At 38.2% G+C, this 12,749-nt stretch overlaps 1 protein-coding gene across 1 annotated transcript in view; it reads right to left on the reverse strand.

Moving 5' to 3' along the window:
- The window catches only part of LOC102830544 (aspartyl/asparaginyl beta-hydroxylase-like), a 174,354-nt gene that overhangs the window by 143,770 nt on the left and 17,835 nt on the right, over positions 1-12,749 (reverse strand). The window contains exon 4 of the mRNA XM_006874048.1: positions 8,612-8,748. Within this exon, the coding sequence (XP_006874110.1) occupies positions 8,612-8,748 (137 nt within the window). The remainder of the gene's footprint in view (positions 1-8,611; positions 8,749-12,749) is intronic.

Genomic DNA, 12,749 nt, shown 5'->3' on the forward strand with positions numbered 1-12,749 from the left:
CTGGACATCTTTTTGCAGGCTTTGAATTGTTTCCAATGCTGTATCAATCTTATCTGATTGCTCCTATAGTACTTTCCTTACTTCTTCCTTGTTTTCCTTCATCCCTTTATGGAGCATTCTTCTGAAATCCCTCTCAGGCATATCCAGAACCCTCTCGTGCTCCTCTATAAAGCCTTTTTCTGTCTCCAGCTAATTTGCATCAGCTACTCTCTTCTGTTTTTGGACATGTTTCAATAAGGTTTGCTGTTTCTTATTCATCATGATTATTATTTTTGTTATTATTATTATTTTTAAGTTTAAGTGAATGCTTAAACATTGGTTGTTTGATGACCGAGTGTCTCCTGGTAAATACGATCAATAGATAGGCTTGCCTTATCACCTGTAATGTTTAGGAGGAGGTGTTGGTCCTTGTCTTAGTGGTGGAATATTATGGGTATGCTTATAGCTTGGCTATTTGGCCATGATTGCTGCCTCTTCTTAGGTAACGTAGGGAGGAAAAGCTCCCACCTCCAGGAAAGATGTGTGATCAAACGGACCAAACATAGCAGTAATATAATCGCATATACAAAAATCACCACTTTGGAGCAGAAATGAAGCTGTTTTCGACTGTCCCGTGCTACATCATCAGTGTGTGTGCCATTAGAGGCTCCAGCAGGGGGTGGGGGTGACTCCTCTCTCAGGCCCCTCCTCTCTAGTCACTACCATATAGGTGTGCAGATATATATTGGGGAATTAATGCCAGAATGATCATCCACTATTTTTGTTTCTGAAGGTCAGTTAGTTATCTGTGTGTGCTCAGAGCAAATCTCGGAATGGTTGAGTCCTGTTCTGCTGGGGTTTTATAGATTGCTTTGAGTGTGTCCTGTACAGCGAACTCTGGCAGCATGGGGCCACAGGTTGCAAGGTCAATAGCTGGAAATTTCAAGCTGTTCCCTGGGAGAAAGGCGAGGTGCCCCGCCCCCGCTCAGATGCACCACCTCAGAACCCTGGTCAGGTTGCTTGCGGTAGGAACCTATTCTGTGCTACACTGGTGCCAGAAGTTCTGGTGGGGAAATTTTGGGTCCGTGGGTGATGTCATAAGTCGCTGCCAAGCTCCCTCTCTCTGTACAGTGGGAAAGCTGTCCCGCCTGAGATATTAAATTGGGACATGGGGAGAGAGAGGGAGAAATGTGTAGTTTCCCATAGCTATTTCTCTCCCCCACCTCCCCGAAAGCATTGCTTTCTGAGCCGGGCTGGCTTTAACCCTGTACTCTAAACTTTGCCATGGAAGGGTAGTCATTGAGGCAGTCTAGTCTCCAGATTCCTAAATTGCCCGTATTTTACTTAATATAGCGATTTTTTTCACTTGCGAGTGCATGATACTTGTATCTTAGGGTATATCCAGAGATCTCTAGTTGTTCTATGAGTGCTTCCTTCCCTTTTCCCTGGAGCATACCCTACCTGGTAATAGGTGGCTGAAGCCCCAACTGGAAGTGTGGTAGTTTCACATTTTAATTAATGTAACTTTGCAAATTATAATGTCTGTTGGCGCTAGCACACTAGAGTTTTTTACCTTACTCTTTATTAAAAAAAAATTCTTCAAATACTTCAAAATTTATCATCACCTTGCCTTGCTTTCTTTGACCACTCAAATTAAATGGTGATTTATTCTTTATGCCACTGATCTTTTTTTTATAAGTTTATCCCATTACAGTTTACTGTGTCAATGTTGTGTTTATTATGTAAACATGAGTCTAACACAGCACTTGTCACATAAGGTGCTCAATAACTCTTCAGTGATTTACTTTGTGGGGAAAAAAAAGAGAGAGAGAAAAAAAAAATGCTGATTTTTGTAATATATCACGATCCATATCTTGAGTCCTAAACTGTTTTGAGCACTGGAAATAAAATGGTGAGCTCTGATATTCTGTAGTAAAACCCAAATAAAATTTTAATATAAGTCACATCATTGTTTATTATTGCATGCATTTATTGTGATTAAGTATAAATTGTACAAAATGACTCTAAATTAAATATTGTTTTTTATAAGTGCTGTTGAGTGAGTTCTGACTCACAGAAACCCTGTATAGGATTTCTGGGGGGCATCTGGTGAGTTATAACCACTGACCTTGTAGTTGGCTGTCAAGTACTTACTATAAAGCGCCACACCATGAGTCCAATTAAATAGTGGTGTTTTTTTTTTTTTTTTCTGTGCTATCAAGTCAATTCAGAGTCATATGCGCAATAGAACAAAACACTGTCCATCCTCATAATCTTGGTTAACCATAAGCTCAATGCTGTTGTCACTGTGCCAGTCCATCTCAGTGGAGATATTCCTCTTTTTCATTCATTCTCCACTTTACCTCCATGATGTTTTTCTCCAGGGAGTGGTCCCTCCCGATAATATTTTCTAAGTATGAGAGATAAAATCTCGCCATTCTGACTTCTAAGGAGCATTCTGGCTGTATTTCATGCAACACAGATTTGTTTGTTCTTCTAGCAGTCCATGGTATATTTAACATTCTCAAATAACATAATTCAAATGCACTAATTTTTCTATGTTGTTGTTGTTGTGAAGTGCCGTCGAGTCGGTTCCGACCCATAGCGACCCTGTACAGGGTTTCCAAGGGTGTAAATCTTTATGGGAGTAGAAAGCCTCATCTTTCTCCCGCGGAGCGGCTGGTAGTTTCGAACTGCTGACCTTAAGGTCTTCCTTATTTACTTTCACAAGTATATGAAACTATTGAAAATACCATTGCTTGGGTCAGATGCACCTTAGTCTTCAAATTGACATCTTTGCTCTTGAACACTTAAAAGAGGTCTTGTATAGCAGATTAGTTTAATGCAATATGTTATTTGATTTATTGACTGCTGCTTCCTTGAGTGTTGACAGTGGATCCAAGATAAATGAAGTCTTTGATAATTTCAATCTTTTCTTAATTTATCATGATCTTATTTATTGGTCCAGTGGTGAGGACATTTGTTTTCATTACACTGAAGTGCAATCCATACTGAAGGCTGTGGTATTTGGTCTTCATCAGTAAGTATTTTAAGTCCTCTTAGCTTTCAGCAATCAAGGTTGTATCATCTGCATATCGCAAATTGCTAATGAGTCTTCCTCCAATCCTGATGCCAAGTACTTCATCATATATTCCAGCTTCTCACATTATGTGCTTGGAATACAGATTAAATAAGTATGTTGAAAGAACAAAACCCTGGCTCACACTGTTCCTAATTAACAGAATTGTATGCTATTAATAAGATTGCATCTTGTCTATGTACAGGTTCCTCGTGAGTACAATTAAGTGGTCTCAAATACTCATTCTCCAAAATGTTTTCCATTGCTTGTCATGATTCATACAGCCAAAAGCCTTTGCAAAGTCAATAAGGCACAAGTAAACTTCTTTCTGGTATTCTCTGCTTTCAGTCCAGATCCATCAGACATCAGCAATCATATACCTCATTCCATGTCCTCATCTGAATCTGACCTGTCAATGTACTGTTGCAGCCCTTTTGGAATTATCTTTATCAAAGTTTAATTGCATGTGAGATTAATGATTTTGTTCAATGATTTCTGCATTTCATTGGGTCACCTCTCTGGAATGGGCACAAATATGGATCTTTTCCAATCAGTTGGCCAGAAAGCTGTCTTCCAAATATCTTGTCATAGTTGTATGATTGCCTCCAGTGCTGCATCAGTTTGTTGAAAGATTTCAGTATTTATTCCATCAATTTCTGGAGTCTTGTTCTTTCCCAGTGCTACAGTTTCATTGGCTCTTGAAAGGGTTGAATATCACCCATTTCTTTTTGGTACATTGACTCTGTATTCTTTCCATCTTCTTTTGATGCTTTCTACATCATTTAATATTTTGCTCATAGAATCTTTCAATATTGCAAGCTAAGGCATGAGTTTTTTCTTCAGTTCTTTCAGCTTGAGAAATGCTGAGCATGTTCTTCCCTTTGGTTTTCCAACTCCAGGTGTGTGTACATTTCATTACAATATTTTACTTTGTCTTCTCGAGCTGCCCTTAGAAATTTTCTACTCAGCTCTTTTACATCTTCATTTTTATTTGATTTGGCATCTCTACATTGAAGAGCAAGTTTCAGAGATTCTTCTGACATCCATTTTGGCACTTTTCTTCTTGTTTGCCTTCTTGATGAACTTTTGCTTTCTTCCTGTATGATGTTCTTGATATCATCCCACAACTCCTCTGGTCTTCAGCTGAGCTTCCAGACTAGGTCAGACTAGGATAAAGGAGAGATGGACTACTTCTGAATGCTTAGACACGGAAAACCTTACGAATAAGGTGGAATACTGTCACATAGCACCAAAATATTTAATATCGATCAATAGTATCAGAATACTGTCAGATATACTGCTGAAAAATGAACCCCTCAGGTTGGAAGGCACTCAAAATATGACTGGGGAAAAGCTGTCTCCTCAAATAAAGTTGACTGTGATGATGTGAAGGAGTAAAGCTTTCTGAACCTTCATTGGTTTGATGGGGCACACAACTCAAAATGAGGAGAAACAGCTGCATACATCCAGTAATAACTGGAACATGGAATGTACAAAGTATGAATCTGGAAAAATTGGAAGTTGTCAAAATATAAATGGAATATATAAAGATCGGTATACCAGGCATTGTTGTTTAGTGGCATTGAGTCGGTTCCAGGAAGTAGGATTTCTGAGGAGTGGCTGGTGGATTTGAACCTCTGACCTTGCAGTTCAAACTGACATTGTGGGCCATTGTTTATGCTACATTGCCACACCAGGACTCTTAGGCATTGTTGTTGTTGTTGTTAAGTGCCATCAAGTTGGTTCCAACTCATAGAGAACCTGCATAGGGTTTCCAAGAAACAGCTGGTGGGTTTGAAGTGCCAACCTTGTGGTCTAGTGCTTATCCTATAGTGTTACACCAGGAGTGAACTAGTATTGATCACTTTGAATCTGACAGTCTTATGGTTTATTATGCAGAGAATGTCAAATTGAAGAGGAAATGCATCACAGTAATCATCAAAAAGAACATTTCAAGATCTATCTGGAAGTATAATACTATCTGTGATAGGATAATATCCATATGCCTACATAGAAGACCACTTAATAATACTATTCTTAAAATTTATGCACAAAACACTAAAGCCAGTCATGATAATATTGAAAAATTCTATCAACTTCTTCAGGCTGAAATTGATCAAACTGTAATCAAGATGTATTAATAATTACTGGTGATTGGAATTCAAATGCTGGAAACAAAAGGGAAGGATCCGTAGTTGGAAAATATGGCCTTGGTAATAGAAACAATACAGGAGATCACATGACAAAATTTTGCTAGATCAATGACTTGGTCATTGAAAATGCCTTTTTTAAACAACATAAAAAATGATTATACACATGAACCTTACCAGATGGCTTACACAGAATTCAAACTGATTATATCTTTGGGAATAGGCAGTGCAAATGCTCCACATCAGCAACCAAAACAAGGCCAATTGTGGAACCTACCATCAATTGCTCATATTCAAGTTCAAGCTAAAGCTGAAGAAAATTAAAACAAGTCCACATGAGCCAAAATTTGACCCTGAAAATTAAATATTAGCAGTGTATAATCAAATTAACAACATTCAACTTGTGAAGCTGCTTAGACAAAACAACATATAGAACAAAAGAGAAAGATGAATATAGTATGAGTTGATTCAATGTCTAGAAAAGGTAATGGATACCTTGTATCATCTCTTCACTCTTGAACCTAAGTAGAAAAGGAAAGTAACATTCACCATTGAATCCTTACATAGAAAGAGGATATGTGCTCATTTAAGGTATACTATGACCCTGGGGAGACCACATAGCACACACACTGTCTGTACTTTAGCAAAGGTGCAATATCCAGAAGATGGCAAAAACTCCTTTAAGTCAACAACAAAAAGACAGACAACCCAATTTAAAAATGAACAAAGGAGCTGAATAGGCATTTTTCAAAATAAGATATATCTATAGTCAACAAGAACATACAAAGAAGCTCAACACCACTAGTTACTGTGAAGTGTTGTTGAGTACATTCTGACTCATAGTTATCCTGCATAGGGTTTCTGAGACTTTAAATCTTTGTGGAAGCAGAAAACCTTATCTGTCTCCCACATAGTGGCTGATGGGTTTGAACTGCTGACCTTGTGGTTCACAAGGTTCTAATGGGTATCTTACAAAGCTACTGTGCTCCCCACTAGTTATATTACTGTTGTGTGCCCTCGAGTCCGTACCTATATATGGATTCTGAGGAGTGGCTGGTGGGTTTGAACCACCAGCCTTAAGGGTAGCAGTCCAGTGCTCATCCTACAATGCAACAGTGAAATGCAAATCAAAACCACCATGAAATACCACTTCATATCCACTAAGATGGTTATTATTAACAAAACACCACAAAATAACAAGTGTTGGCAATGATACAGAGAGATTGGAACCCTTGATTATGGCTTATGGAAATTTAATGTTGCTAAGCGTCTGTGGAAAACAGTTTGATGGTTCCTCAAAAAGTTAAACATATAATTACCATATGATATATTCCTCAACATACTGAAACTAGGGACTCAAAACTTGTGTACCAGTGTTCACAGGAGCACTAAATAGCCAAAAGGTGGAAACATTCTGAGTGCTTATCAACGGATATGTGGATAATCATATGTGGTATATACACACAATGGAGTATTATCCAACCATAGAGAGAAATAATGTTCTAATATACACATAGATGAACCCTGAAAACTTTCCCACAAAACTCCCTAAGTACACTGCTGTCATGTTGATTCCAACTCAGAGATCCTACAGGACAGAGAACTGCTCCAAAGGGTTTCTGAGATGGTAAATCTTATGGAAGCAGACTGCCTCATTTTTTTCCCCATGGACTGGCTGGTGACTTCAAACCACCAACCTTTTGCTTAGCAGCCCAATCCTTAACCCACTGTACCACCATGGTTCCTTTGGAAACACTATGCTGAAATGAAATACATTAGACACAAAAGGACCTATATTGCATGATCCCATTTATATGAAAAAAGACAAGCTTATTAGTAATTACCAGGAGTTTGGGCAGTGGAGAATACAGAGGGATACTGTTAAAAAAAAACTCCCATGATTCTATTCACTCAGAATAATATGTCAAGTCCTTGTTAACACCTCCGAGGTCTCCCTTGAGCTGTTCTCTCCGCTCATCTGGCCTCCTCACCTATCCCTAAGACTCCCTGAACTCTAAGCTGTCTCACAATAAACCAAAGTTGCATCTATCCTGGTACCTTTGTACTCCTTTGCCTTAAACTTTCTTCCCCAGACATCCAAACAGCTCTCACCCTACCTCAATGAAGTACTTGTCAATGTATTTCACCCAGTATAACACAGACATCCTGATCACCATCACTTGTTACTCTTCTAAATTCTTTATCTTGACTTATAGCACTGGTTGCAATGTGACCTTATTATATTTTAATTTTTATTTCCCCACTAAAATGCCCTATATGGATTTTGTCTGTTTTGCCTTCTACCGATCCCCACTGCCCAGAACACCTGGCAGATGGCAGGTGTTCAATCAATCTACAATGAATGAAACAATGTGTGCATGCTGGTAATTTCTCCTGAACTACAGCTATGAAAGAGCTCTGGTGTAGTGTTATAGGGTAAAGCACTCAATCATAAGGTCAAGTTTGAACAGCAAGGTTGGGGGTTCAAACTCATCAGTCGCTCCTTGGAAACCCTATACAGGGTCTCTATGAGTCAGAACTGAATCAACAGCACAACAACAACAACAGCAGCTATGAAAGTATGGACTTTTTCTTCTACGTCTTCCTTAACACCTATCACTAAGTTAGAGTGTGTGCAGGAGCTCAAGAAATATCTCTGGAATTAAAGTGAATTGAGGCCAATGATGTTTCTTTTGTCATAACTATGAAGTAATCATTATAACAATCACAGGCACACAGATGACAGCCCTGCCTATTGCAGTAATATAATCATCATTTCAACTAATTAACAAACCTACCTGTTTAGTATACATTTTAGAACATGCAGGACTCTTCTAGGTCATGGAAAAGTAAACATGAATAAGTTCTCTTTCAAGGGGTCTCTCAGTCACGTCACATGCAGACAAAGTTAATGTGAGATGGTATAAGTGCAATATACTGACAGGTATGAGGTACAGGGAGAAAGTCCTAGTGATTTGCTTTCATGAACATTGCAACATAGGAAACACTCCATGGCAGCTATACTCTATCATACAGGGTTGCTATGATTCGGGATCGACCCTATGACACAAAAGAACTAAAATTTACATCTGATTCTGGTCACAGAAAACACAAAAAACAATGTGAACACAAAATTTAGACCATGTCAACTATACTTACTTGTGCTATTAACTTAAAATAAACAAAGTGAGAGACTGGGTATACTAAATGTAATCTACATGTATAAGCCTACCAGTCACTCTGTGGAAGAAAGATGGAACTTTCTGCTCCTCTGAAGATTCAAAGCCTAGGAAACCCCATACAACATCACTATGAGTCAGAACAGACTTAACAAGAACGATAAATACAATTAAACTTAATGTTCAAAATAATTTAACTTAGTTAATAGGAAATCACTATTTACCTCTTCATAAACTTTCTTGGCATTGTCATTATCTCCAATCAAGAGGTATCCCACTCCAAGATCATTCTTTAAGGAAGTATCATTGGGGAATAGTTGAACTAATCTCTGTAAGGTCAACAGGGAACCTCTCATGTGACCTGATTTGGGGGTAAGAAAAACAATATAAATAAAAACAGACTATGTACACTTCTGTACTACACCTACAAATCACAAGAGGCTTCAACAGACCTGAATATTAGCTTAGATCTGACTTTATATACTAATGGGTAAGAGGATTTAAACATGTAGCTGCAATGGTATCCATTTCTACTGTATGTAGATACCAAATAAAATAATCATACATATTTAAATTATACTCTCATTTTCTGTATTCATCAACATTTAAATTTTAATGCCAAATTTCTTCTTTGGAAGCTTATAGTTTCTAATTTCTTATAAAATGATGGATTTTTGGTTTATGATATTTCATGTTAAAATTATGAATAGAAAACAATTTAAAAATCTAATACAGGGTTTATTATCATGTAAAATTTCAAAGGGCACTGAGGTATGCAGGATACCAATATCCAAAAAGAGTGCACAATAAGAGTACTCTAATACATCATCCAGTATTATGGGACCCACTGGTCAACAATAGGATACTGTGTACTACATCAATCAGGTAATCCACAGCTCCAATTCTGGGGCCTACTGTCATTATTTATTGTCAATTGGAGCTTGAAGAATACTTATATGACCTTCCCTTAGTGACACTGATAAACTGGGTATCCTTCCAGCCTGCTGACCACCCACTTTAGCAGTTACATGTAGTTTATACTCTTCCCTCCAGGTTTACTGATGATGTGCTAGGTGGGAAAGAGTCAAAAGCCTGTTCAGATAAAGCTAAGCAACAGTTTGAACTGCCTCTGGCACTGGAGACAAGGGTTAATCAGAGAAGATGCTCTAAGCAACTCTTTTCAAATCATTTTAAAGTTAGGTTGTGCTTAAATATCCCCCAACATTTTTCTTGGTGTTGAAATTATAGAAGCAAATATTTTAGAGTGCCTTAAACTCTTAAAATTCCTGTACAAAATTTGTTCCACAGATAGTTTCAACATTCAATCATCAGTTTGTTATAATTAATGCATGGCAGGACAAGCTTTTGATTCCAGACCTATTAACATATTAGCCATGGTTCCTTAGGTAAATTATCTCACCTTTTAGCATCTCATTTGTCTTACCTATAAAGGGAGGAGTGAAACTGCCATCTACCGTTTTGTATAGATTAAGGTTGGGAGTGCCTTCTCAGTTTAGACACAGGTCAAATTTATGAAATGATTAAATTATAAAATCCAGGTTTCTTCCTATGTATCTAACTGTTTTTTTGTGTGTGTGAACTGAGTGATAATTTATACGAGAGAACATCAGCTTTACACCATTGTTTCATTGCAATGGTTACAATCTCCTTTGTGCATCATCATTCAACAGTATTTGCTTCCATTCCCTCAGTTTTTTCTTTTCTTTTTTTTTTTTTTAGGGGTGGAGATGTATACAAAAACACACACTAATATATAATAATTTTAACAACCAAAGGGCACATTCTGCAAGGCTGCATCCTGGTTGCCAGCACTCAGGCCCTCTCTTTCCATGAGTTTAGAGTCCTCAGTGGTCCCCTCTCTCCATGTTCTCATCTCTGGTGTCATTGCTTCTCTGGACAGGGTCCCACATTAGGCTCATGCTCTTCTCCCTTGATGGTCCTAGGATCCTATGTTTCTGGACTGTAAGATTAACTACTCCCCTGTTTTTGTTACAAAATGTCTGCCTTTACAGTTGTGACAGTCACAATTAGTCATGATAACAATTACTCACTATTGAATCATAAGAATCGTAACCCCATCTCTTTTCACCAGACTCAACTAGATAAGATGAAAACTATTGAGTGGAAATTCTACCTTTCCCTGCAGACTCTTAAATTAAACTCCCTCTTGAAAACTTGAAAGCCAGTCACTTCATGCCTTTATCTCCCCCTCAATTTAGGTAGCCAATGTCTAAATTGCCCATCCCCATTGACCCTGTATACAGAGGGAATAGCAATGATACTTGATGTGAAGACTCCTTCCCTTTCAGTTGGTATTTTAGGCTACTAAAATATAGGTCAAGTTCATCAAATTGTAGCAATTTACCCTCATTGCCTTTATCAAAAATTATTTTATTATCTTCCTCTAGTTGATTTCTGATTATCAAGACATCGAGGCTAGGTCAAATGGATACTATCTGCAACTTTGGGCATTCTTGTGCATCTCCCCTCACTTCATATCAGCTGGATGCTTCGCTCTCAGCTGTAGCCCTCTGTGACTATGTCCTTGTCCATGTGCTCAGGAGTTACTTCAGACCAACTAGCCTTTCCTCTTCGCTTTCTCATCTCCAGGTCAATGGGAGGCCATGGAATGTGGTAGAACTCAGCCATTTCTTCATTGCTGCCTTTCCCACTCTTCCACTCACCAACAGACCAACATGGTTGCCAGCAAGCTTACATGCCTCCTCATGTGTTCCCATTGAGTTTCAGTCTTGGAGGGGTTTGTCTTCAATAGACTTGAATGCTTACCTTGATGGCTCCCTGGTGAAAAACTTGTTGGTTCTTGTAGTAGCCAACAATATTTCCATTTTTGTTTTGGGGTTTTCCTGCTGATCTTTCATTGAAGTTGTTACTTCTGTTACTCTAGGTGTTCCAGGTTGGTCTACATGTCCTTTCTAGTGGGAATGTCCCACTTCAGAAGGTTCTAGATGGGGTTCAGGATTCCGTATTAGGTCCTATACACTGCAAATGCTCTGCAAGAGGCCTATTTCACTGAACAAGTTCTAGAACCTCTTTTAGGTGTTCCAATCAAATATAGGCTGAAGACGAGCTTACAATTTTCTGTAATTATGTTTCCCGAGATTTCTTTCTATCCCACTCAAGTGTCTATTATACAGCAGTAGGCAAGGGAAACCAATATTCATAAGACAGTCAAGTATCTTAACATTATTTCCCCTCTTCAGACTATGCCTCAATCCCTGTATCACAGAGCCCTGTTGTTCCAAGTTTGAGCATATAACACTATTTACCTCTGTCCCATTTAGCCCATGCAAACCTGTCTTAGTGTTCCCTTCTCTACTTTTTTCTTCCACCTCCTCCCTCTTCTTGTGTATCGCACTCCCCTGCACCCAAAGTATGATGTGTCTACCCACTACGCTGTGCTCTACCGTCTCCTTCCTCTGTGCCCCACTAACATTCCCCTTAACCAACAAATATATATATATTTAAGTATGGGGATATTTTCTTAAGCTTTTACAATAATGGTCTTACACAATATTTGTCCTTTTGTGATTGACTAATTTCACTCAGCATAATGTCCTCAAGGTTCATTCATTTTATGCAGTGGCTTGCAGCTTCCTTGTGATTCTTCAGGGTAGCATAATATCCCATTGTACATATGTACCAAAGTTTCTTTATCCATTCTTCCATTGAGGGGCACTAAAGATGTCTCCATCTTTTTGCTATTGTGAATAATGCTGCTAGGAACATTAGTGTGCATATATCTACTCATGTTATGGCTCACATTTCTTGTGGATATATACCAAGTAGACGAATTGCTTGAACATAAATTATTTCTGCGATATGCAGGTGTAAAACCTTGCTTGATGAAAGTGAACAGGACTTAAAATACTTACTGATGAAGATCAAAAACCATAGCCTTTGGTATGGATTGTATCTCAATGTAAAGAAAACAAAAATCCTCACCACTGGACTAATAAACAACATTTTTATCAATGGAGAAAAATTGAAGTCATCTAAGACTTCACTTTTCTTGGATCAGCCATCAACACTCATGGAAGCAGCAGCAAGAAATTAAAGGACGTATTGCCTTAGGCAAATCTACTACACAGATTCTTCCTTCCATCTTCTCTTGATGCTTTCTGCTTCATTCAATAATTTACCCAGAGAATCTTTCAATAATGAAAGTTGAGGCTTGAATTTTTTCTTCAGTTCCTCCAGCTTGAGAAATGCTGAGCATGTTCTTCCTTTTTGGTATTATGATTCCAGATCTTTGCACATTTTGTTGTAATATTTGGGTTTATCTTTTCGAGCTGATCTTTTGAATTTTTCTGTTCGGATCTT

Source organism: Chrysochloris asiatica, unplaced genomic scaffold, assembly GCF_000296735.1.
Source record: "Chrysochloris asiatica unplaced genomic scaffold, ChrAsi1.0 scaffold00259, whole genome shotgun sequence".
Taxonomy (NCBI): domain Eukaryota; kingdom Metazoa; phylum Chordata; class Mammalia; order Afrosoricida; family Chrysochloridae; genus Chrysochloris; species Chrysochloris asiatica.